The sequence below is a fragment of the Perissodus microlepis genome, chromosome 22 (genome assembly GCF_051167445.1).
Source record: "Perissodus microlepis isolate ML-2025 ecotype Zambia chromosome 22, ASM5116744v1, whole genome shotgun sequence".
NCBI classification, from domain to species: domain Eukaryota; kingdom Metazoa; phylum Chordata; class Actinopteri; order Cichliformes; family Cichlidae; genus Perissodus; species Perissodus microlepis.
Window position 1 is genome coordinate 13800838 of NC_140481.1, and position 27396 is coordinate 13828233.

General features: G+C 40.4%; 1 protein-coding gene across 3 annotated transcripts; it reads right to left on the reverse strand.

Annotated features, from left to right (window-relative positions):
- Positions 1–1359: 1359 nt before the first annotated feature.
- satb1a (SATB homeobox 1a) lies at positions 1360–27377 on the reverse strand. 3 transcript variants are annotated; one of them, XM_084918955.1, is made up of 13 exons: positions 27091–27377; positions 25469–25553; positions 18318–25149; positions 16532–16761; positions 16095–16271; positions 15885–16011; positions 15167–15290; positions 14010–14121; positions 11858–12390; positions 9035–9232; positions 8613–8768; positions 6732–6935; positions 1360–5792 (listed from the first exon to the last, which is right to left on the reverse strand). In XM_084918955.1, the coding sequence occupies exons 4-13, from the start codon at positions 16746–16748 to the stop codon at positions 4911–4913; spliced, it is 2730 nt and encodes a 909-aa protein (XP_084775081.1). In that variant the 5' UTR covers positions 16749–16761; positions 18318–25149; positions 25469–25553; positions 27091–27377; the 3' UTR covers positions 1360–4910. The 3 variants fall into 3 exon arrangements, with proteins under 3 accessions (XP_084775081.1, XP_084775079.1, XP_084775078.1); XM_084918953.1 differs by lacking the exons at positions 18318–25149; positions 25469–25553; positions 27091–27377 and adding an exon at positions 17259–18302; XM_084918952.1 differs by lacking the exons at positions 18318–25149; positions 25469–25553; positions 27091–27377 and having other exon boundaries at positions 16532–17252.
- Between the last annotated feature and the right edge of the window lie 19 nt (positions 27378–27396).

The window sequence follows — 27396 nt, forward strand, 5'->3', positions numbered from 1 at the left end:
TGCAGATCTTATCACATGGGGGCCATAAACCTGGGAAATATGATGTGCCACTTTCTGTTTTACTTTTAATATATCTGATGAAAAGAGCTTGCCAGAGATGATTCTAGATTAACTATTTCCTGCCATTATCAAAAGATAAATCTTGCCTAAATCTTTATTATTGTCACTTAAATTTTGTGAAAATGGTTTTCTTCTGAAAGATGACAAGGCTGAAACAGATTAAAGCAACAAAAAATACACTTGTGAGATATGGAGCTCCAAGAGCGACAAAATGAATGAATTAAATACACCATTAAATGATTAATTAAATGTGTCAATAATTAATTAAAATTGGAATTAATTAATTAAATAAATATTGATGACACATTTAATCAATTAATTATTGACACATTTAATTATTTATTTATTTCACATTTTAATTAATTATTGACATATTTAGCTAATTTTAATTGATCTGATCAAGTCAAAACCATTGCTTTGGCCTGGTGGCCATTCTTTTTAGTGGGCGTTTCTCCACACCAGCAACTGGCATGTGGAAACTACCTGAACTGTACTTTGAAAAAAAAAACCCTGTTTGTGTGTCACCAAATACACTTTTAATATTTTATTTAGCTGACAATGTAGTGGTTTAATCTTCAGATATCTGGTCGGTTTGTCAAAGAGCCTTTTTACAAAAGTGCTTCGAGGATTTCGGAGATATCTGCCCAGCCCAGTCTCACGGCAAAGTGTGTGACAGACCTGCTCGCATCACAAACGCTCGAGCTGTTATACCGCCAACAAAGCTCAGGTCCCGGTACACAAATGTCATAACCTCCACTGACTGTGCACCGACTTTATTTACTGAGGTTACATCTATCAGGTCTTTATTTCCTGATGTTCGTATGTGTCATACTTGTTTTAAGTCGCCGATTCTGAATTATAACTAGCATTAACATATCTTTAAGGAGAGAGCAAATCTGATTAACATCTGATCTTTGTGTTTTTTGTTCAGTAATCAGCATGACCTGTGTATACACGCATAACCTTTATTCAAATAGATAATGTTGGTGTTTCCATCATGTAGTAACTGCTAGGTTTAACTGTACAAAGCTTGTTAGACACTGTGAAGCACATACAGACTTCACAATGTTCGACTAATATTTTTGTTGTGAATATTAATCATGAGGGTAAACGGGCAGTCCAGCTGCTGCCTCAGAGCCCAGTACACTGTGTTGATAGGAGTTATGTGGGTTAGTTCAGCTTCACCACTAGGGGGCTGTCTAACCAAATTGTGATATATATACTGTGTCGTAGAAGCAGCGGCAGGTTATGTTTACATGCATGGATGTGAGCCATGTTAAAATAAAGAAGCTTGCTCACTACTACTGATGTTTTATTAAAAAACACGACATACACCATGGAGCGAGGTCAGCATATCCAGGATATCTTCAGCTCTCTAAGTTAACCCCGAGTTTCCCAGCTCGGTCACATGAAAGTGTCGGCAGCATCAAACTAATCTAACGGTCATCTACGAATTTAATTCACGGGTCATATCGATATTCTTTTACAGAAAATCATCCTTATTACTGCCAACTATTCCAGAGACGTGAACTCCACAGTAAAAAGAACACAAAAATATAGCAGTCTAACACAACACTGCTGTAAAAGAGATCAACGCTTCAGTTTGTTGCAGATCAAAGTGGAAAGAATGTGATTGGCTGAACAGGTGTTCTTGCATGTTCTATGTTATCTGCATTTCCATCAGTGTAAGACACTCAGCAGCAGATTAGAATCAAGTATAATAGCATTTATACATTTAATAAATGTATTAATACACGCATGTTCCCGTGACAATGCCAGGCACTGTTTGCGCAGAGATTTTAGTACAGCACGATGCTCATTTAAAACACATTCCTGAGTCTACGTACACATTTGATATGAGGTCAGCAATTACAGTGTCTGTGTCCTGTGACAAGCTGACCAGGCATGTGAAGACTACTCCACTACATTCGCGGCTAAAACATTAAAAGTGTAGTTGGTGACAGAAAAACAGGGTATTTTAAAACTTTACCTACAGTTTAGAGCACCGGCACCATTGCTGCTTGGGATTTGAAATGCATTCTGGGATCCCAAGCTGCCCCAAGTCCACACTACCACCAGTTCATAGCAATCGATTATCTAGGATCGACCTTACTTTGCGCTGTAACCAATCAGATGTTAGACAAGCTGCAGTGGCAGCGTTAACGCTGTCCCCTGAGTTTGATGGGTGAGGCTGACAGATAAAATTAATTCATGAACAGCCAGAGGTCAGGACTGCTAAAATGAATTAAATAAATACATCAATAAATAATTAATCAAATGTGTCAATAATTAATTAAAATGCGAACAAATAAATAATGAATTAAATATGTCAATAATTAATTAAATGTGTCATCAATATTTAATTAATTAATTCCAATTTTAATTAATTATTGACACATTTAATTAATTATTTAATGGTGTATCTAATTCATTCATTTTGTCACTCTTGGCACTCCATAATGAAACAGTTAAAGTTAAACATTTTCCAAATTTCTTTTTTAAAATATACACTCTGTTCACAGTCTTTCTTTCAGAGCTAAACTTTAAACACTGCGCACACTTGCAGCCCACTCTATGGGAAGAATAAAATGAGAACTAAACTTTAAAAGAGTTTTAAAATATTGACTGTATATTTTGAGAGATTTACAGATTCAAACATGAATAGAAATTCTATGTGTACACTGTTTCAGAAAAAAACTTATTCATTCGTTAGCATATAATGATAAGCCTGATACTGGACAATCTTGAGATATAGGAATAAACATTGCACCATTTCAAGTACAGACATTTTAGATACCATTCTGATTGGTTATTTGTCCTTTATTGTATTTAGTGGCTCAATAGGTTCTGTAGTTAAACCTGTATTATTCTTTGTAAATTCAAAAGTCACTGTTTATGGAGCCTGTCCATCTTTTGGCTGATGTTATTGGCCAGTATCGGCCCATCAGAGATATATCAGCATTATCATGTAAATTTAGTGATGTGTGACAACACAATACCTTTTTTTTTCTTGCAGAACATAATGAAGAAAATTATGCATATGGCAACTTAGAAGTGGTGTTACTACACCTTACAGTAGTCTCAACACTGTTTGGAGCGGAGTGTGTCTCTGTGTTAGGCTGTTAAGTAAAATGCAATGCTGGATAGTTAGTAAACAAAGACCCCACTGATAATCAAATGCACTTGATTAACTGATCATCAGCAAATGTGAGCACCTCTATAAAAGCAGAATTTTTTAGCAGTTTGCCAGTCTGGAGCATTCGTGTGTGTGAGTTAACAAAATGACACATTGTTCCCAGCAAATTTACCCCAAGGTCAGACTGTGCAATGTTCAGAAAAACTGCAGAAAACCCAAGAGCTACGTCTCAGACTCTACAGGCCTCTGTTAGCAGGGAAAAATTGGAAAAAAAAGACTGAACAAGTATGTCTTGTTTGGAAGGGTTGCCAAGAGAAAGACTCTTCTCTCTAAAAAGGCACAGCTTAGCTTTGCAAAGAACAAACCACAAGACTTCTTTGGACTGATGAGACTAAAGTAGAGATGTCTGGCCATAATGCACAGTGCATCAGTACAAACAACTTGTACCAACTGTCAAGCATGGTGGAGGAGGGGTGATGATTTGGGCTTATTTTGTAGCCACAAGACCTGGACACCTTGTAGCCACTGAGTTGACCACAAATTCCTCTGTATATCAAAGTATTATAGAGTCGAATGTGAGGCCATCTTTCCTACCGCTTAAACTTGGCAAAAATTGCATCTCGCAACATGACAATAATCCCACAACTGCAACAGAATAGCTGAAAAAGGAAATGTGTTGGAATAACCCAGTTAAAGTCCAGACCTCAATAATTGATTAAAATGATGAGGTAGGACCTTAGGAGAGTTGTGCAAAAGTGCAAACTTCAATAAACTCAATCAACATTGTAAACAAGAGTGGGCCAGTACACAAACTTTCTTTGTCACATGTCTGTATATACAATTTATATATAAAGAATATTGACACTGGCTTTTTTTTTTTTTTTTTTTACCAATTTAATGTCATCATCAGCATCTGTCCCTAGAAAATAACTTCTTCCAAATGATTATACTTGAAGTTTGTAAGATGACATATTGTTTAATGTCATCATGTGGCTAGTAACATACTATGGGTGTTACATGATCCCAGTCCTTTCCCAATAAGTATTTAATTTAAAACGACAACAGGAAACTTGTTATTTAATAAGAGCGAAACATGAACAGTGAAATTTATGAGGTAAAGAGTAAACGACTCAGACAAAAGCCAAACCACAAAGCACGGTTAGCACAGTTAAAACAAAAATGGTGAAGATACACCTAAAAAAAACAAAAGAACAACATGATTGGCAGTGCCACTCTCTTCAAGGCATTTCTGGTATGGCCGTTTTTCAAAAATGTCAGTCAACCAACTACACTTACTCTTTTTAAATAGAGATATGTAATCTGAGGCTCATTGTATTGGTTCCCAGCACTCCACCCAGAAATATAACTATACATGGAAACTATGTACTAAAGTTCAGTCACAGTAAACTGTCTCAAGTGCATCAAGAATCCTCAAATCACAGTACAGCTTTCTATGTAATTACATAACTTAAGTCTCTGGTTATGAAAGCTGTGGTATACACAGTATTTTATTAGTCTTTCCACAGTGTGTAACAATGCAAGCCTATAAACACATAAATACCAACACGCTGTGACTCTGGACTGGAGCAATATTTTAAGTGAGAAGCATTTGCACCGAAGTTGCTATGTTTCGGAGAGGAGAAGCACCCGGTCCTGGGTCTAAATGGTAAGTATGGCTTGTCCAAGCTGCTGTATGTTACTGGATGTATGCGGGTTAAATGTAGCTCTCCTGCTCTTCCTTCATAGGGGGAATAGTTTGAGTGCCAACATCCGATTCTTTTAATACAGTCATCTCACTTGTTTCATTTCTTCCTGTTGAGTTCTCCTCCTTTTGTTCTGTTTCAGTTTTTCCACCTTCTTCCAGTTCCTGTGCAGTCACATTAGCCTGCAAGATGTTTGGGTCTGTGCAGCAATGCTTGTGGTCGCAACTGTGTTTTGGGCTGTAGTCTTGGCTTTGTCCTTGGTCCTGGCTATTGAAGAAGTTGCGAATTATATGTTTAGGTAAGCCCAGCTGGGCAGACAAGGTGTGGACCGCTTCCTCGTCTGGGTTGAGGCCCACGTCCTTGATGAAACTTTGCAGGATACCGAGGGCATCTCTGGACACATTTAACCCCTGACATTGGACCTCCTTGTAACTTTCGACCTCATTATCTGTCTCTGAACAAACCCCAGCCCTACACTGTTCCTCATTCTTCATGTTGGGCCACTTCACAGACAGCTTCTCCTTAACCTTCCCTTTTTTGCCATCTCTCGTGATGTCATCTATGCCTTCCTTCCCTATATTTCCATCCCATACCTGTTCGCTGTTTTCTGCACCTCTGTCCCTCACGGTTCCAGCACAACCCCAGTCCCCACCCAAACTGTCCCTGTTTTCTCTTCCACCCTCAACCCATTCTTTACTGTCCCCTCTCTCACCATTGCTGCTGCCTCTGCCCTGCAAATGTACTCTCAAGTGCTGCCAGGCACCACCAGCATCAGACTCGGCTGGCGATGCAGCGCAGGGTTGTGTCGGGGAAAGGTGAGGTCCTGCCTCGGGCTGAAGGGGTTGATGGGGTTGTAGATGGTGTTGCTGTGGCATCAAAGAGCTGCGTTGGTACTGATGAGAGAAATTAGAAGTGATTAGAGCAAAAAGGTTAGTATTTTAATTTTTCTAGTTTTGAGTGTGAGCAGTACTATGTTTGACTTTAAATAGTTGTGAATGAAATAAAGTGAAGTCAACAGAGACTGTTTCACTCAATAAATGTCACCTTTTATGTTAAAATTAAACTACTACTTAACATGCACACGCATCCATTGTGTTTTGTTTTTGTGTTTTTTTACCATATCTAATTGAATCTGCAGAGTTTATACACAGATTTGCTGCTATATGAGCAAAGGCACAGGACATGATGATCTGGGCTGGTGTGAAATCAAGGGTAGTGGAGACCGTTTGATCTTAATCTCCTTAGTGTTCACATGTGAGGTGATCTGCAGTGCAGCCACCCAGAACTGATGTCTGCAAATGCACATCAGGATCTGAATTTGCCCATGTGGTGTTGACTTTTCTTGTCAACACTACATGGGCAATGATGCAATGATATGCTAGGCAGTGGGCTGTATGTTCACAAACAGAAGGGTATGCAACCATTTTATCTTTGAGTTTGTGCTATAATCAAGCCATCAATCCATGCACAAGCAATGGAAGGGAAAGAAAAATAACTAATCAGCCTCACGGATCATTGCTTAATGTGGTAATCATCTTTTTTTTCTGACATCTCTGGCATTTAGCTGTCATTACTCTGCTGCTTTTCCATTGCACGCCCTAGAGATCTATTGGCATTCAATGTGATGTATTCACTTTCAGATTTCTGATAACTTTTTATCCATAACTTTTTTAAATTACAAAATTAAAGTCAGTACACCTTAACCTCAAGTGTTTTCTGCCATGTATATAGCTGTTTAAAACTCTAATACATAATAGTTTTCTTCTCAAGCAAGATCTACTGAAGTTAGAGTGTCTGTTGATAATAATGTTCGTCACTTTTGGAAGTCTTACCAATGTATTGTCATTGCTGAGCAGGGTGAACCTGTCAATGCAGTGCTGTTGTGCAGTCATGTTGCTGCTCTCCTGTTCGTAGATGGCATCTCTTTCATTCTGGGACAGGCTGAGGAACCGGCGGATCATGCACAGATTCTCCCACAGTGTCCGGTTCTCTGGACTGGGTTCCTCCTTCCAACGCAGCAGCTCGCACAACCATCCCTACAGGAAATATGTGCATATGCACAAGGTGGCTACAGTTGCTTAACAACTCTTAAAATATCTTAAAAGCACATTTACTAATAAAGAGCAAGGGAATAAGCAGCCTTACATTCAGTTAGGATTGGTTTCAATGTGTTTAGTCATGTCACTGGAAAAATTTCCAGCACAAAGTGCTGCTGTTTTCTCCCCAATGACACATTTAGATCACACAACGTGACCATATCAATATGACTATGCTGTTATGTTTGACAACCCCTTTCAGGCTGTTTATGTCTATTTTAAAATGCTTACAGTACAGTACAGCAGACTGATAAGATAAAAAAGGTAATTTAAAGGTTGCAGAACATGAGTAAACTCACACATTAAAAAAGAGGCTAAGCTGGGGTTCAGTTTAAGCCTTGTAGACTGCCAGCAGAAATTTGAAGATGCATGTTTAGCGACAGCATTTGCAGCCTTACATTTAATTTGCTTATGTATGTTGGCACCCTACATACAGTGAAAGGGATTGACCAAAGGAAAAAAAACGAATTCACAATAACTTTCTCTATACATTGACTCCAAACTGGTTCAGTGTGCTCTCAATATACATACAAAATCAAAAAAAAAATTTGGGATCTGCCAGATAATCTGAAGATTATAGCAAGATTTTCTTATCAGCATGAATTGTTTGTGTATCACGAAGGAAGAAACTTGTGAGTGACAGATTGAGGAACGTAAAGCCAAGCTAGTTTCAGATTCATGAACTGAGGATGATTATGTTTGCAAGCAAGCTGATATGCTCACACGCGTGCGCGCGCACACACACACACACACACACCTGGCTGTAGCCCAACTCTAGCACACAATGCCATCCAGATGCACAGTGCAGATAGAACAGGGAGATGCTGCATGGCTCTGCCTGCCAAACAACCGAGTAATACGGGGGGTGGGGTGGGGGATAAAAGATAGAGAGAGTGTGAGAGAATAAAGGGAAATAGGGGTGGGGGTTAAAGAAAGTAAGGTAAAAAAATGGAAGCCAGTCAAAGAACCTCAGGGGTTTTGGACCACCTGGCTGTACTGGCATGACCGCTGAATGACCTCCAAACATCTTGATGATGAGTAGAAAGAAGAGGGAGTTATATGGGAGAAGAAAGAAAGAAAGAAAAGAAAAAAGAAAGCAAGCAAGAAAGAAGCTAAAAATTGGAGATGTGCTCGAGAGGAAGAGAAAATGAGACAGCTAAAATCCTCCCATTCCATGAAGGGAAATTATCCTCAAAACAAAAGGCAATAACAAGCTTATGGGGCCGCCATAAAAATGAGAACAATAAACACTCAAATCGTGCTTGTGTGTGTGTATTTGTATTAGTGTTGCTGTGTCTCTGTGCGCGCGATTACGTTTTACTTGCATGTGCTCTTACTGTATGTTTGTGTGCACAAGCGAGTGGTGTGTATGTGTGTATGGTGACTATTAAAGCGATAATTTAGGACACAATAGCAGTCTGATGCACTGATGATAGTCCTCTGCAGAGTACAGCTGCTGGTTGATTATCTGGGCTTTCCTCCACACACGGTATCCATCGCTGCTTTAACTGAGGCGATGGAGTCATAAATGAATGCTAAAATTGAGCATTTCATCAAGCGATAGAAACGATTGGGTGGTTTGTATGCTCAGATTTAAACTAACAAGAAGCAAAGTACCTGGCTCTTGGAAGCGGCAACCTTTGCAAACAGCGCCTGAGACACTTTGGCTCTCTTCATCTCATGCTGGATCTCTTCATAGATAGAGGCGCTGACATTGAGAACGCAGCTGTCTGTCCGCAGTCCTCTGTCTGCTGCAACTGGGGACAGTCTTGACTAAAAAGAAGCAAACAAGAAGGAAAACCGGGTTTAAATACAAAGTAATGGGCAATAGGAGGACTATGAAACAGATAACAGGCAAAGGTTTTTATGTTTTTTTTATTTGAAAATGCTCCACTTTGAGAGCTAACACAGGCATAGTTGAGCCAAGTGACAGAACTCACACTTGAATATTTCAATGCTGTTTTATGAACAACTTTAACCTTTCACAGCTGGTTTACAAGACTTTTGTTTTCATGTCTTTCAGTCTTTTGCTGGCTGACCTGTGAGGACCTCGGTGGCGTGTTGTTGCAGCTGGGTGTGAATACAGTCAGACTTCTCTCCTTCTCCTCTTGGTATATGCGCTCCCTCTCAGCCTCTGGGAGCTGCAGGAAGCTGTGCATTGCCCGTAGGTTGACCAGCAGAGATTGGGAGGCGTGTTTCGGGTCCTCCTCCTTTCGCAGGATCTCAGAGAGTAGGCCCTGATAAACACACAGAATAATCAGCGTAAGTTGATACTTGTGATGGCTTTTTTTCCTTCTTCTATAAGCGGCTCCCTTTAGGGGTCACCACAGCAGACCATCTTCATCTCACCCTATCCTTAGTATCCTCTTCTGTCACACCAACCTTGTGAATGTCCTCTCCTCAGAGGACTTCCTCTTTTCCTCCTGCCTGGAAGTTCAGTATTCAACATCCTTTGTCCGTTATGTCCTCTATCCCATCTCTGCACATGTCCAAACCATCTCAGCCTTTCCTCTCTAACTTTGTCTCCAAACTGCTCAACCAGAGCTGTCCCTGTGATGTACTAATTTCTAACCCTATCCAGTCTGGTCACTCCCAATGGAAATCTTAACATCTTCATTCTGCCACCTCCAGCTCAGCCTCCTGTCTTTTTGCTAGTCTCCAAACCATACATCACAGCAGGTCTCATGACTATCTAGTAAACCTTCCTTTTCACTCTTGCTGCTATCCTTCTGTCACAACCCTGACACTCATCTCCACCAGAGCCATCCTGCCTACACTTCTTCTCACTTTCTTTTTTGCGTTGTCCGTTGCTTTGGATTGTTGACCCCAAGTATTTAAACTCATCTACCTCTAAGTCTGCTCCTTGCATGTTCACCTTTCCACCTGTCTCCCTGTCATTCACTCACGTACTCTCTCTTCCTTGAAAAGTGGTCCCAGCACACTTCTTCTCCATTCTTGAGGCATCCTCTCATCCTCCAAGATTGTGTTATACAATCTGGTCAAAAAGTCCACTGCCCTCTCTACCGCACATTGTTACCTCCACAGGATTGCCATCTGGCTTCTCAAGTACATGTTAGTACATGTCCTAGCAGCACATCCTTTCTAGGTCAATCTATATATAGTAATGTATAACATACATGATGTTAGTGGTATAAAAATTGTTTAAGGGACACCAACTTTGCTTTCTTCAGTTTATTCAAAACTCACATAATTTAAAACAAGCGGCAACTTAAGATAATATCTCAACCTTCAAGTGAGAAATGGTTAGCGATGATCACCATATATGATAGAAAACAAGAAACAAGTCTTCACCAGTGCTGTGATGCTGACCTTTATTCTTCTAGAATTACTTATGGATCATTTCTCATTCTTAACGGTAGATAGACATTTTCTGAAAAGGTTTATGCCAGAAGAACTACTGAGTTAAAATAACAATCAGTAATGACCTCATCAAATATGATAGCAATACTGATAATCTCATCTAACTCCAAACTGCAACATTTCTTTGAAGCAGAGGAAAAGTAAGCATTCAGTTGTACAGAGGGATGACAGATATTGTAATTCTGCTTTAAAGCTATATGAACTCATAAACCTGAATTCTTTTCCTTCATGTTGAATGTTCAGCTTTCACAAACAAAATGATTCAGGTCAGGTATTAAAAGCTCCAGTCTCTCAGGAACCACAAATGGAAAAGGTCTCGTGAAATATTATGTATTCTTTCACTGTCTTCATTTAAAGATGATAAATATAAAGTTTCTTGTGAAACTAAAGGAATTTAGCAATAGCCTCGTATCCAACTCTGAATCCTATTCAGTGGCATCTTGACAAAACCTTGCAGTTTAGGGTTTCACAGCCAGCTTCTAGTCAGTGCTTAGCATGCTGCTCGCCTGTACATCTAGCATTATTCTGTCTGTATCTGTCTATACAGGGAAGCGTTCAAACACCACATGCAAATTTCAGGGATTCCTTCCCTGAAAGGAAATCAGATTTCACACTGGCAGAGAAATGGCTTTAGAGGAAACAGCCTTCTTATTCAAATAATAGATTGTGGTTGGAGCTGCCCAGCAAACCCTGCCTTCTGAAGAGATGGAGGCTTGATGTCAGTCGTCAAATGACAAATGCTTCCCTCGCTTTTAGATGACGTTTTGGCATCGTGCCCAACTTGTATGGCTGGCACCAGAGCACCTTGGACTTGGCAACAGGGAAACATGGGGGTGGATAATAACTAACTCTGCTTATTGTGATGAAAATGATAATGAAGGTAATAATAATAATAACAACGGGCTTAGCCGGTCCTTTGAGCCCCATTTCTGTGGGCACACTAGTGAATATAAGATGATGGACACAGACAACAAAGCATTTTAGTGTTAGAGAGGAGGCGATAGTAGAGGGAGATATGGATACAAAATGAAGGAGACCAATGGACAAAGTAAGGGAGAGATTAAATATAGATGGATTGACCATGGGGGTTAGAGATTAAATGAATAGAAGGGCTGCCAGAGTGAAAGGTGGTGAGATGGACAGCGAGATATAGAGGTAGAGAGGGAGGCAGCAGTTCTCTGAGGGGTTGTGATTAGTTGGCCCAGCTGCTGCTTCAGTGCTGGCACCGGCTTTGTGCCGCAGAGAGCTGGCACAAACACACACTCACACACGCATACAAACACACATGCACAAGGGGGAGGAGGCACTACGGCAAAGGCCATGCCAGTGTGCAAACCATCTCACACTCACATATTCACAGAACACACTTAGCTATCACCGCAGCACCAGAGCACGAGCAACCTAATCACCACCAAAGAGTTGAAAACTGCTTTAAAATTCGATTTCAGCATCTTTTATTCTGCTCTCTCCTGCAACCATACCTGGGTCCTGTTAAATGCCACCCGGGCAAAGACGGCTTGGGAGATGCCTGCTCTCTTGAGCTCCTCCCTCACGTTCTGGTAGATGTCAATCGGCACCTCTGATGGTCCAGCGGAAGACGCAGCCGAGGTCTGGTTTTGCAGTCCGGCAGAAGAGCTTCCACCCGGGCCGCACTGCACTTGCTGCAGGGCTTGGGGATCAGGAGCTTTAGAGAAGACCTTGGCAGGAGCCCTCCCTACAGGGGGATGGTTCAGATACTGCTGTGGTGACGATGCCAAACCCTGGCCAGCAAGCATGCGACTAACAGCATACTGCTGGTTTAGAAACTGGGCCATCACCAGCTGCTGGTTGACCATTTGGGAGCTCAGAGGCTGGGTTACCAGCCCAGGAGGGCGCAGACTGAGGGGTGGGCAGTTGGATATGTTGGCAACCGCTCCACGAGGGAAAAGGAGAGTTGAGCTCTGGTCAGCTGGGGTACCAGTGGCTGGCTGGCTGAGGGTCATATGTGAGGACTGGTCAGAAAAGTTGTCAATGTCTGGTAAAGGACAAGGAAAGAAGAGGCAGGACTATTTTTTACTCATTGTTCAAGTGGTAATAACATCTCCAAGTCACAGGATGATTTATATTGTGGCAGGAAAAAGTGGGTGAACCCAGGTTTTCTTCAATATCTGGTCACCAGGTCATATATGATCGCAAGTTTAAGTAAAGAAAAACACAATAAGCTTCTTCAGGTCATCAACTGGCATCTCTGTTAGGTTTAAGCCTAAGTTTAGACTGGACCAGAAGATAGATTTTCTTCATTTGAAGCCATTTTGTAGCTAGTTAAGCATCTTGATGTATCATAATACTCCCTCCACTGTATTCCACCCATGGGATCATGGTTTCACTTTGGAATACAGTCCACTTTTATTGCCCTAAGTAGTGGTTTGTGTTCTCCATAAACAATTTATTGATTAACTGTCTCTCTGGGCTCTGGTTCTTTTATTGTTGTGCATTTTGTATTTTACTGTTTGTCATACTGGTAAAGCCTCATCCCGAATAAAAAAGAAAAGCCAGTTCTGGGAACTTTGGCAGGTTTGGCAGGTGTGTGAGCCTGTCCCTTCATGGTTACATCACAATCATGTACAATACAGTCATGAAACTTTGCAGCTGTGTAGCTGACACCAACATCCTGGCCCCAGATGGTAGATGGGTGTTGTCTGGGAACTGATATGATTCCTGTTCAAGATCATCTTTAATTTATAAGTTAAGTTGTTCTAAGACGTACTCCATTCATATTTCAAGGATTAGACTCCATGTTTACTGAGTCCTTGCTTTAAATAGCAAAGATATTCAGAGACTTTTTTTAATCTGTATTGTACATGTTTAGTAGTTGTGACAGGTGGTTTGTGCGGTTTGCACAAACTGGTCTTGGTGACACCTACAGTGGTGGGAAACCTTTACTTTATTAAGTACTAATCTAATAGCATGCAATTTCAGACAACACTTCTATCATAAAGTTTGCTTTCATGCAATATTTTCTTTTTTTTTTGTTGACATTGTTGAACAGTTAATGATTCTTAAGCTAAGATAAGCTAAGATTTTTTTGCATTTGAGGAGCAGAAGCCACTGACATCACCCCACCAACTCAACACTGAACAATCTTATCCAAATCCCTTGAGGAGTACTGGTAATAATTCGGCTGTATGTGTAATATTGAGGTCCTGTACTGAATTATAATTAAGGGGCACTTTTAAATTGCATGTTTTGGTGGATGCCTGCGAACTTTTGTCACCACAGTAATGTCACAAATGTGCAAAGCGCACCGAACTTTGTTTGTGTGTAACCGAGATCAAAGGTTTACTTTGAAGAATACAACTATTTTTGTAAAAGTTGATAAAAAACATTGTATCTGTCCATAGTAATAACTTATTCAAGGATTTGGCTATCTCTAAAAACAAATTCATACGGCTTATTTTAAAGGGTTCAACAGCTTTTTCCTACTACTGCACTGTAAAATTTCCCTATAAAATGAAAATGATGAAGCATTCATCTTTTTATTCAAGCTGCTAAAAGTGTATGACGCCTGTTAGTAGGATAAAGCTCATATAATCAGTATCTAGAGTGTATCAGACATGCTGTAAAACTTCACAGGTGTGTTTTGAGTTCTCTCACCCTTGAAGCATTTGGACTTCTTGAAGTGCTTGTACCATCGGCCAAACTCATGACACTTGGCAGCTGAGACATTTGCATAGTAAGTGCTATTTACAATAGACGATATCATACTCTGAAACAGAGGGGAAAAGACAATAGAAATTCATTACATTTTCTGAGCTCCTGCTATGGGCGGCTTGGGTGTCTCAGCTGTTCACACATCTGATATTAATGAACTCAGATCTGTGTTATTAAAAAGACCCCCAGGTAAATAGGATAATAAAGACAGATGAGAGTGTCAGTGTGTGAGCTGTGTGGGTATGCATGCATCCATGCATACATGCGTGTGTGAGTGTGCAGTTAAACAAAACACTACAGGTCATCAGAGACTATGCCTCTGTCTCTCATTCACTCACTCTTACACACACACACACACACACACACACACACACACACACACACACACACACAGTTTGTCCCTGAAGACTATCCTGTGCAATCTTTACATCTTATTACACCTTTCATCTTCTCATATTTATTTTAATCTGCTTCCCGCAAACAAGAGAGGGGGGTTAAGGTAGTGATAGGAGAGGAAGAGAGATGGGGGAGGAAGGATTTGCTTGTATCAGATTTTAACACGGCAGAGAAGAGAGGAATCTGAGGTAGAGAACGGTGAACAGTTATCCTCTATCAGACTGTAGATGTCCTACGCCTCGGGCAAAATAATAGATCGACCAGGTTGATAATTATGAATATTCATAAAAAGGCCTTCCCCAAACACTGCGTGATTAATGACAATTATTTCTGCAGTTGTGTCTGTATTTGCTTAATTAAACACACAAGAATTGAAGATATTACATTTAGATTATTGCTGAATCAGTCCAGAGTGCAGAAAAGGCTAAACAGCAAAGGACTGAAAATCAACAGGATCAAGATAGGCAGCAAGCAGGCAGCATGGCTTTTAAGGAGATAACCATCTCTCTTTATCTGTTTCTCCCTCCTGTGCTCTGCCCCCACACCTTATCTATCTTTGCATCTGGACTTCCTGTCTAACTACTGGACCCTTTGCTTACTCTTTGCCACATGTCAAAGAGGGCACAGAAGATTAAATTGCATGCATGTTAAATGCTAATTTTTAATTTCAGTCCAGTTTAGATTATTATCTCTCTTTTGTATACCTGGGACAGTGGGCACTCCTTGGCCAGTGAGCTCTGGTTCATGTCCTTGAGGAGCTCTTTCAGAGCATTTCTCACCGTCGAGTGACTCCACTGCTCGGCTGGCAAGTCCTCCAATTTAGGACAGCTACACAAAGGTCAAAGAAAAAAAAAGAACTAGATGATTTTAGTATATTACTGTTTAAAGGTATATTCAAGCTCAGCAGTGTTTTACTTTGACAACAAAGTGAAACACTACTAGACCTTCCATGATGTAACTTAATGGCATATTTCATTAGAATCTCTCAACATGGTTATTTACTGAAAAAGCTCCGGTCAGAGCCAGAGAAGCTCAGTAGTATCCCTTCAAGAAGACACCAACATGGATTGTTGTCTAAATGCTGAAGCACATGTACTGTCTAATGCAATAAAGAAATCACAAGGACACTTAAGCTCAAGAAGCTTCAGATAACAATAATGATATCAGGTCCGTCTTTATTTGCAGTACACTGTTTTCATAGAAGATATTAAAAAGAAATAAATAACAATAGGAAAAGTACATTTGGTGTCAAAGTGCTGGTATTGCATATGCTGACTCAGTGTCATTACTAAAATCTGTGATTTAACCACTGTAAACTTCATCTGAATGTACATTTGTGCAGCAATGTATAACTCACACAAACAGGACAAAGATATGACCCTGAAGGCAAACATACTGATATGAGTGTTGTCTGCTCTCTACCTGTGCAGCTGGATTTTAAGTGTGATAACGTGGTGAACATCCTGCAGCATGTCTGCCACTGTTGCATCTGGAGCGTCGGTTACGTAGGACAGAGGCACCGGGTTCCACCTACCCACCTGGATCAGACCTGAACACACGTACATACATAGGTGAAAATAAGGAAGGTTTAGAGTTTAAGCGGCGCTTTCTTTGCACTGCAAGTGTTTTTACCTTTTGCCTGTGCTGCAGAGCTGTGTGAATATCCCAGTGTCAGCAGGGCCATCTCTATCAGCTGGTTAAACAGCAGATCTCTCTTAACCAACACAAACTCAGCATGCTCTTCTCTCCTCTCTCCTTCCAAAGGGCTTTCCGTGTGCTCCACCACACAGAACACCGGCAGCAGGCTCCCTGCGGTGACAGACATGCATGATGCCATACACCAAACCATTTGGGTAATTAGAAGTAATTCATCAACTTATATAAAGTATTTTTATACATGCATTTGCATCAGAACTAGCTGAAATTAAAAAAAACACATTTACGGTTATGAGATAAGCTCAATTAATTTGATAACACAGCTGAGCCATAATCACAGAAGATCTGTGTAAAACTAAAAAAAATACATATATGGGTTCAAACCCTAGGTTTCATCTTTTCACCCCATGTACCTCTGCTGTGCCAGCTCTTTCCCTGTGACCTCGCTGTGGTGGGTTTCTGTGCCATGCAGGGGTTTTTGGCCACGGGACTACCCTGTCTGCTCCTCTCCTGGGTCGAGGGTCCCCCCTCGTGTTGCTCCACTCGAGCCAGCTTAGCAGGAGGAGGGCGAGGGTCTACAGCAAGATCACAGCCCTCAGCTTTCTTGATTCCATTACACAAGGGATCCATCTGTGGTCTTACACTAATACAGAGATAAAGACGCTTAAACATCAAATACTACACAAGGTAAGCTAATAAAAGTCACTTATACCAGTTCTCCTTAAACTTTTATTGACAAACTTTTTTTTCTATATGTACTCATAGACACCAATTAAATAACTGCAAACTGCTCTAACATTCGCATACATAGTGAACGTCAAGAGAATGTGAGCTGGAAACTGCCACATAAAGTAGCCATACTAATATATATTTTTAAACACACACACGTGCACGCAAAGGTTTAAATATCCGTCTCAGCATCGGGGATGACCTTCACCCAGATGCCTCTTTGAGGCTAACCACTAAAATCCCTTATAACAAAAAAGATGCAGTGAATGCTACAGCGCAGTTTCCCCACAATAAACTGCCGTCGCCTCCCGGTGCGCCGCTTGTAAGCGCCGCTGATTCGCTTCAATTTTAGCAGCTAAACAAACAGTTCGACATCTGATTCTGCTGAAGTTTGACTGAGGCGAAACCAACCTGTTTCAGTCTGCACAACGTGCATGCCCGACCCGCTATCGTACATCAGCAGCCCATTCCCGCAGACGGCGTCTGTATCCATATGGTTCTCCCCGCTTCCATAGATCTCTATTTGGAGAACAGATCCGCTTCTCCCGGCTGTATGTCCCGCGACACGCTCCTGTGCGTCCTATTACTCACAATAACCGTTTACCATCTGAATTGTCTCGTTTTCCCCCTTGTGTCAGGAGTAACTATCTCGATCGATCCTCCCTTGTTCCCCGACAGCGCTTTGCTTTTCGATTAAACTGGCCTCAGCACAAGTTGTGAGCGACCTCCCAGCCAGAGCACCGGGGCACGCTGCTTCTGTGGATCAAGCTCCACAAAGAACAATGTGCGCCGTGGAGCTCCTGGAGTATATTTCCTGTCATATATTAGACCACTGACTCAGGGAGAGCAGTTGTTGGTTACACTTCAAAGCGCTGTGCGCACGAGGAGAGAGAGATAGACAGCGAGAGAGAGAGAGGGTGAGAGAGAGAGAGAGAGAGAGAGGTGGGGAGGGGGAGACCTCCCTACACAGTCTCTAAAATCCACGGACCCAGCTGCATTAACATATGGTGTAATAATGAATTCACTAGCGCGCTCCGTAAATGTATTAAATGTGACAATTGCGCATAAATCTATTTATTATGTTCTGCCGCATGCTGTGCACGCACTTATTATTGTCTTTAGGGTATTGGAGCTCTCCATGGTAACAAAGTGGAGCAGGGCAAGGTGGAACTGGCTCACTGATATTAACTTTTGAACGCTGATGTTGTCACAAGATTATCTAAGGCTCATTTTTAATATGCAGAAGATCACTTTTTTCTACTACGGGGAGAGCAGGAATGAGCTCTATACTAAATTTACAGTAGTGTAGGGTGTTTATATTACAGCTCATATTATATGTGTAAAGGTTATATTAAGCTAAAGTATACAGTAGTTGGTATATTGCTGTACACTCAGAATGGCTGTTTCACTGTTTTTAATGACTAAATTTCGCTTTAAAGTGCTTCAAGGGGCTTCACTTCTTCAGTGTACCTCGAAGTGTTGATATGGCTGCATGAGTTATCATTGGAACCAACTTGTCTTCTGCCCTGTTTGCAGCAACCTTAAGCTGCAGCCGAGCGTAAGCAGACCTCCCCCATGCGGTCCACTGCAGAGGAGGTGCACTCCATCTCGGAAGCTGAGATCCTCAGACAGTGCTTGAAATCTCTGTGAGGGTATCACAAAGCAGCGGACGAAGTGTGCGCTCCGTGCGTGCACGAGAGGGAGACAGAAAGAGATGAAGAGTCAGAGATCACTCATGCTGGCAGACAGTCTGTTTTCCACCGGTTCATTATAGGGTGGATGGTGTGCAGTGGAAGTGTATGTTTGGAGAGCGGGAGTGTGCTCTACTACTTTTTGACTAATTAAACAAAGTGAATTAGCTATCTCCCCAGCCAGAACGAGTCATGGCTGGTTACACATCATTCATCGTGACTAATTCACAGAGAGAGATGTCACTCAGCTGGGCGGAAACGTGTGTGTGCGTATATATGTGTGTGTTTGCAGCATTCCCCTTGCACCTCTGGGTATTTTGCTAAGTAAGGTTCGCAGCAGTGTGTCATCTACTAGTTTGTGTGTGCACGTGCCTTTAAGTTTTTATATGTTGAAATTTCTTCCCCTCTGTTATTCTCTGCTCTACTATTTCATCACTGGCCTGATACGTCATCAATGAGGCTGCCGTGCTAAATGATAATTAAGACCATTACACGCTCACAGAGCGTGCTAGCAGTGCACCGCACAGCTCCCTCCATCGGAGCCTCATCTCAGGGGACACCCTGCTGCTTACACAGTCGCGTATCTCCCCAAATTAGGTTAGATTTTCACGCCACCTCATTCGCCATAGATGTGATGTGGTTATTATAACCTCATGATGTGGTTAGTGAGGTGGCTGCCGTTACATGGGTGGAGGCAACACGTCAGGGTGTTAAAGGGGAAATGGATTACCGGCACAAAGTATTGCACAGTTTTGTTTCGCCTGCTCCCTGATCTTAAAGAGGACCTATTACGCTTCACATTTTTATTCCGGTACTCCACTAGAGTAGCTTTGTGTGATTCACAGTTCAAAATAATACTCGTTAGTCTTGTACTGCCACTTGGTGCTGTCTGAAAGAAACAATTTTAGCTCCTCTCCCTTTAAGGTCATGCTTATTTTGAGCCAGCTTTCTTCTAATTGGCTGCCCCTTTTAAACGGGAGGTTTGGTAGGTGGGGCTCCAATACTCACGGCCAGAGCTGTGTGACTGACATTTCCAAAATATTCACTCTCAGTGACGTCATGCAGACCTAGGATTACAAATACTGACTGAAGCAAGGCATTTAGAGCAGCCTGAAGGCTGAGCTTCTGGCTCATAGGGATTACTTGCGCATACAGTGACCTCAATTTTAGCTCAGATGTTCTGGGTCACATAGAAAGAAAAGCAGTCCTGTTGCTCTCTAAGCAGCCATCGTACCTGTGTATTACAGCGTCCTGTTGTTTTACTTCATCCAGGTTTATCACATGATTACATAACATAAACATTACGTGATTACATCTACATAAATGTAAATAGGTCCTTAATCATTTAGAGAAAAGTCTTCATTATCTTAGCATAGATGAAATCTCTTGTGCTTATCAAAGAAACAATAAATTGGGGGAGTTGCATGTCCAGAATATAATCCCACCCAAAAAGCTTTCTTCATGTGCTTGCTCTAAAGAGTTAAGGGGCCAAAAGGCTACAGACTTCATGCAGCGGGGTGTGCTGCTCTTTTCACAAAACATCACATCTCTGAAAACATCAGAGAACTTTTTCCAAATAGGCCCTATGTGGAAAATTCGACAACATATTTGAAAATTAATTAATTCATTATTTATTTATTTCCAACATCAATTAATTAGTGAAAGATTTAAGAAATTGATTATTTTCTATTTTAATCCATTAATGACAGGTTTATTTATTTATTTTTCCAAATTTGATTAATTAATGACATATTTAATTATTTATTCATTTCCATTTTTAATTAGTTCATGCCGCATTCAATTAATTAATTAATTAATTAATTAATTCAAAGTTCACTGAATTAATAACATAATTAATTCATTATTTATTTCCAATTTTAATTAGTTCCTGACACATTTAATGAATTATTAAAAGATGTCACTCTTGGTTCTCTGTATGTCTGGGCAGAATTTGATTCGGGGCCCCGCCCCCAGCTAAACTCATCACCAACAGCCTACTTCAGTGCCACCATTATTAACTATATGTTGTCCATGCTTGATCAGTATGCATCTAATAAACCATTATCATGTTTTTCTAGGGTGCTGGAAAGAAATAAAATAAACGAGCAGACAGTGCCCTTTTAAAACAAGTCAATTGGTTTTTTTTAAATGTGCAAAAGGGCACAACAAGAGTTTATAATGACCTACATTTAATTTTTCGTTTTTACATGACGAATGCCACATGACAAATGTAAAAACAGACAATATTAAATAAATTAAACAGAAGCTAACTAAATAGAGAGCTAGCACTAGATTATTAACTTTAATGCCTGTGGTTTCCGTGCAGCATCACCTAAGCTCACTACAACTTGACTGAACCAAAAGCTCTTGTTTAGCTAATGTCACTGTTAGCCAGTCTTAATGATTAACTGCTTATATGTGATTATTCTCAGAAACAGATTTTTTTTCTTTTCTTTTTAGCCCCAGGGGGATAAATCATTTTTTGAGACTTACTTGGACACAAATCTTCTTGCAAATACTTACACTGTGCATGAGCATCACCCTGGCTCTGACAGTAAAAATGATTATAGCAGTAGCATGAACTTGTACTACTGATATGTCACATGCACAAGAAATACATTTAATCAAAATGTCTTTTGTGACGTTTCAAGCGCTCTTGGGGGCCCCCTGTTGGTGTGGGTTCCCCAGGCACATCTTGCTGACAGACAATTCCTTCAATTCCTATCTTTGTCTAAGGTTTTAAGATGTGGAACAAAAAAAGAAAAATGTGCTGAGGAGGTGGGGTGGGGGTGCCTGATGTCAAAAGCCTAATATAAATATGGTGGGATTAAAGTAGGAGATTTGTACAAGATAAAAGTGATCTTGATAAAAAAGAAGGCTAGCTACGTTATTTAATTCTATGATATACTCCTAGGACACTTGTTTGCTTACAGCAGGATAATAGTCCTATACACAGCTCCAAACTATTACAAAATATACAAGAGCAGAAGCAGCTGGGTGTCTTTGTCCAGTGCAGTGGACAAAAAAGGAATATCAAACATAGTTAATGGATCTCAGTGTCACTGAACTATTGTGGAAACAAGCTGACCACATGGCCTGTAAGAAGTGTGAGTGAAAAGCATAACCATATTACCTCCATAAGCTTACATCTAGTGTCAAAGGTCATTCAGGCTCTGATGCTGCAAAATTTGATGAAAAGACGAAATGATTGTTTTACTTTGAAAAAAACTTTGCTTATATCTTTGCTTATTTACTATCAATGTTACAATTTATTTGATGAATCTGAGCATAAGCTCTCGTGTCATTCTCCAAACTTATGAGCCGTTATGTATTTGGCAGCCGTAATTATCAGTCATAAATTAAGATAGCACTTAAAAAAAATGACAGCTGGGATAGGCTCCATGACCCTAAATTGGATAAGCAGTTAATAAACTGAATGGAGGGAGAAAAAAAATATGATCAGATGATAAAATCCAGCATATTGCTAAAAGTTCTATTTTTGAGCTGTTTGTTTTTGACTCTGTTACAAATGACCAGTGTCTAGTTTGGGCCCCTTAAATGTATCAACAGATGTTTGTGTGTTGCTATCTTACATGTCCTTGGAGTAAACAACTAGCTACACTTTGATCGACTGAAACACGGCAATCTTTATTGAATTTTTGTTCACATTAAAAGTTTGATGATATAATGTAGAATTACATGTATGTCAGGGGCAATTTTCTGCACAACCAAATCTTTTTGTGTCTAAAATTCCTGTTTTGAATGCAGGGCTGTCTCTTGCAATGGGTTTGGGATGTGAGTTTCTGGTAATATTACTTCATTCTTATTCAGCCACTGTCGTTATCATTTGCTCTAATATGAAACATCTTTACCCAGAAAAAATCTCTCTGCAAACATATTAGATGGCCATACTATAATCTTATCTCTAACATTGTATCATAGCTTGGCTTTAAGGCGACTGTCTCTCCTCAGGTCTCTCCTGATCTGGGGCGTGCACAGGCTCCTCAGTCTGTTAATGTACCAGCATGGGTATCAAACACTGCCTGAAAAACCATAGCCTTGTGTTAAGGTGGCTTTGTTAAATGTATACAAATCAGAAAGTCTCTGAAAAAAAAGGTTTGAATTTAGGAGCCTCCAGGTTTCAGATTAGATTGTGAGCTCAGGATCAGATGCGAGATGCTGCCCTACTTACTTGCTTGATTGAAAAATTGATGGGTTTTGTTTTGTGGGAATAATGGAAACAAAGGACAAGAAAGAAAGGACAAAAGATAGGAAGTGTAAGTACTGGTTAGAAGAGGGCAGGTGTGATGTGTCATGTGACATTTCTGTAATTGCTTGTATCATTAGATCCCGTGCAGTGTTGATTGTGAGTGAGGACACCAGTATTGCTCTGTGGAAACGTGGCTTTGTACATATTTCATGTAAAATAGCCTGCTGCAAAGGTGTGTGTGTTTCTTTCATTAGGTGTGCTTGCACCGCGCATAGCAAAAAACGTGAAGTTGAAATGCTAGCATTGTGTTGCTTTAATGCCGCAAGGGAATCTTCAGCATAAATGCATGACTGTACATTATACAAGCACAAGGTCAGATCTGATTAGGGTCCAACTGTTTATACCAAAATAACACAGAGAGACTCAGAGCTGGAGCTGAGATTACTGTAAAACAGTACAAATGCATATAGGCATAAAATGATCTTCATTACAGTTATTATTATTGTGCACTATTCAAACATCTTAAATTCACTTGTAATTGGTGCATATTAATGGGTTCGTGTGCATTTTTAAACCAACATCACCATCCAGCTAAACGATTAATAAAACGTAACTTTGGCGCCCCCTAGCGGTGCTATCTGACTTAGGGAAAGGTGGCTGGAAGAAATCTATCCATTGCACCAAATTTTGACAAGGGTTGTCTAATGTTTTCTGCGACACAAATACACATTGCCCCCCTACCTCCACGTGTCAGGATGTCCACAGACATTCTGAAATGCCATTTCAGGTGTAATGAATAATGTAAACAAAGCCTCAGTCTCAGTAATCAATAACAATGACCCAGTGTGCAGCACTCCGGCACTGACACGTCCAAATGAGAGCCATTTAAAACGTTACACCTGAGCTGAGAAAATATCTGCTGTAAGAGAGGTTTATTTATGTCACCTCATGCAGTAGATTAATAATAAAGTTAGGTGTAAAGTTGCCGTGTTTGCAAGCATTAAAAACAATTTGGACAGATGGGAGGTGGTGTGGAGGGAAATACATTTTTTTTCTCCCTTTGGGGTAAGGTAAATGTTATAAAAAAGCATGGTGATAGCTCTGCAAGTAAACTGTTTTTCTTTAATATCCCAAATAATTTTTCTCTAGTGCCTTAAGTGTTGTCACAGCTACAGTGATTGATTGATAATTACGCGGAAGCTTAATTGGCTCTAATCTTTGGAGGTTTAATAACATTTCTGGTGAGGTAACGCTGGAATCCACAGCGACTCACTTTGGCTCGACTGTCACTTTGCTATGAACTTAACTGTGAGGCGCACACACACATGCACGCAAGATATGTATTTGGTGCAGTGATTAGGATTAAACGATGCATTAAGCATTTAATTACTCAGGTGGAGCATCGCAGTGTGTTGGCTGTCTGTTTTAATTTTATTAGCTGACACATTTATGGAAGAAGCTCTGTGTGCTTAACTACTTGGCTCTGGCTCACCTCGGGGACATGACTCACATATTTCTTTATGTGGATCCTGAATGCATTTGTTTGAATGCGCGTACAGTTTGTGAGCTTGTTTGAAGGCACAGAGGAGACATATGATTCACATTTCGATGGGCCTGGGAGCACCTGATGACTACACGTTTTCCACATGACATAAACACTAAAACAGCTGCTTCACTTTTGGGAAAGAGCTGAGTAGGAGGCACTGTTTTTGACTTTTGCTGTTTAGGCCCATGCTGTAGCACTGTAGGTAATGGGACTGACCTAGAATGGAGTTTAGTTATGGCTTTTGTTGAACATGTGTGTTTTTGTGGGTTCATGAACTTACTAATGGTTTCAAGATATTTCCTAGAGGTATCTACTTGCAGCATGAACCTTGAAATTGAAAACTTGGATGTAGTCCTATTTCTTGATTTACGTACTGGAGAAAATAAGGATTTCCAAATTGGGATTTTATTACACGAGGCAGTTTCTTAAACATTCCTGCCCAACTTTTTAGTAGCAGGTGGTGTCTCTTACTGTTAACCAATATCTCAGAACTCTGCTCCTTAGGAGCACCGTGAGCTTATGCTGAAATAAATTGCTTTTTATACTGAATGTTTCCTGTTAAGGAAAGGTTTGCATTTTAGAAGATATTATCCTGTGGAAAAGAAGCACATCATGAGAAAAATTACTATTTGAACAATATCCAAACAAGTGAAGCATTTGAAGATCTTTTATTTATTTATTTTCTTTTTTTCTTGGGCTTCAGGAAAGTACTTACAGGTGTCCTACTCCCATCCATCCATCCATCCTCTTCCACTTATCCTTATCAGGGTTTCCGCAGGACGAGGGAGGGGCGCAACAACAAGCAGTGTGGTGGTTTGTAAGGACAACCCCATTTCCATCAAGTTCCCCTGATCACTAGAGTCAAAACATCAGAACACAGAGTGGCGATGAGAACCAGCACGAACCCAGAAACCACAAGTGCCCACAGCCAACAGCAAAGACCAAGCCCAGCAGCACAGAATGACTTCGCGTTATCATCTTTTAAACAGTATATAACAGTACATGGATTTAAGAAAAAAGGCAGATTTTAATTAGAAAAGTGATTAATGATGTGGAAAAAGTACAAATTTTACTACTTTAGAACCATAAAATTAGGAATTAGGCTTGCAGATTAAGTACCAATAAACAATAAACTGTCTAATTTAGTCCTCTGCCAGTTCAGGAGCTGTCTTACTTCTGAAGTGTGCCGTGTCATCAGGGTCTAAGAAGCTCTCTCAGGTCTTTAGAAAAAGGTTGAGGATGTTTATGAGTCTGGTAGTCTGTGGAAAAAAGAACATCAAATCATTCCACTGCAAGAAAATCATCTACAAGTGGTAGTGATTTCTAATAACTGTCAGTTTCTCCGTGACCTACCGCTCCAGAAAATTCAGCCTAAGAACAAAACTGTTTAATGCACAAAGAAATCTCCAGGATCTGTCGCTAATGTTGTTGTCAAAACCAAATCTGAGCTGCATGGGAGTCGTATCTGGAAAACGCATTTGCTATCTATAAAGAACATTAGAGCAAAGGTACACGTTACTACTGAACATACCAACTTTTTTTTTTTTTTTTTTTTTGGAATAACACATCCTGGATCAGTGAATAAGAGATATCACTGTTTGGCCACAATAACAACAGACATATTTACTGCAGACCAAAAACAGCTTTTCCAGAGAAGAGCCTCATATCAGCTGGGAAACACGACGGTGGAAATGTTTGGTTTGAGGCTTCCTTGTTGCCTCAGGAGCTGGGCAGTGTGCAGCTATTGATTCAACTATAAATTGTGTATCATATCAAAGAATTTAAAGATGTGAGCCCATCTGTCCAAAATTTGAAGCAGAATCAGAAGTGGGCCTCTCTACAACATAAGCACAGGAGGAAATTCACTAAAGAGTGCCTCAGAAAGACTAAAGAGTATAGTCCATGTTTGAATCCTATTAAAATAAATGTTAAATGGACTCGTACTTAATAGCAGGTGTTACTACAAGCCTTATTCCCCCAATCACACACAGATAGATTCATACTAGTGCTTTTTTCCATGCCTAGGAAGCAAATGTCTGACTTCCTGTTGGTAGATGACTCACTATACCTCCTGACCACGGCCATGTTAAGCAATCATATAAACATATAAATGAAAACCCCAAACATCTTGCAACAGAAGGATATTTTGTAATTTCTGCTTCCCTCTTGGTTATAGTCTCTCTTAGAAAAGAGATTTTTATCTCAATGAAGCTTTTAGCTGATAAATGAGTGATACACTAAGGAGTGGTCCACTGTAGCCACAAAAAGGATGCTTGTCCAGATCCCTCAAAAACAAAACAAAAGACAAACATTTTCATGGGATGTTGCTTTTGAAATATTCGACCGTACTGTTATGACATTGATAAAACTGAGTCTTGCCGTTACAGCTTCTTCAATGTCATTTTCATTGTACGTCTCACTTAATGGTTTATGTGATTTTTTTTTTAGACAAAGACATAGACTTCATTGACCCCACATTGGGAAAATTCACACATTACAGCAGCACAACGGTCAACAAGAAGAAGGGAATGAGAAATATATGAGAAAAAAATAGAAAAATAAGTACGTAAGAAAAAATAGTGGACAAATAATAAAAGCCTCAAACTATACCAGTATTTTCTACTATTTACAAATGGTTACTATATACAGTAAATACACTCTGATTATTTTTTCCATATGTACATAAAGTGCAGTGTGAGTAATGTTATATACACATATCTATATAAGAAACTGTAACTAGTTAAGGTACATTTATGTGCTGCACATTTACAGGCTTAATGGAGATCTGTATCTTACCATCCACAGGATGGCGATGTAGCACAGCGGATCCGAGCTGCGCAGCGCTGTTGTGCAGCTCATGGCAGACTTCAGCCCATCTTTCCGTGCCTTCCATGCAGGCCGTACCTTGATCCTACCACCAGATGTCGCTAAAAACAGTGCGGACACGCTTCCAACACAACGACGTGAATGAGTCGTGCACCTACTTAGTGACTTATTTGCAGTCTGCACAACTGATGTAGTTTATTGGCTTTATTTTAACACCGCGGTGTCCTTAAGCAGAGCGCACCGAGCAACGGCATAAGAGAAATTCACGACTCACTT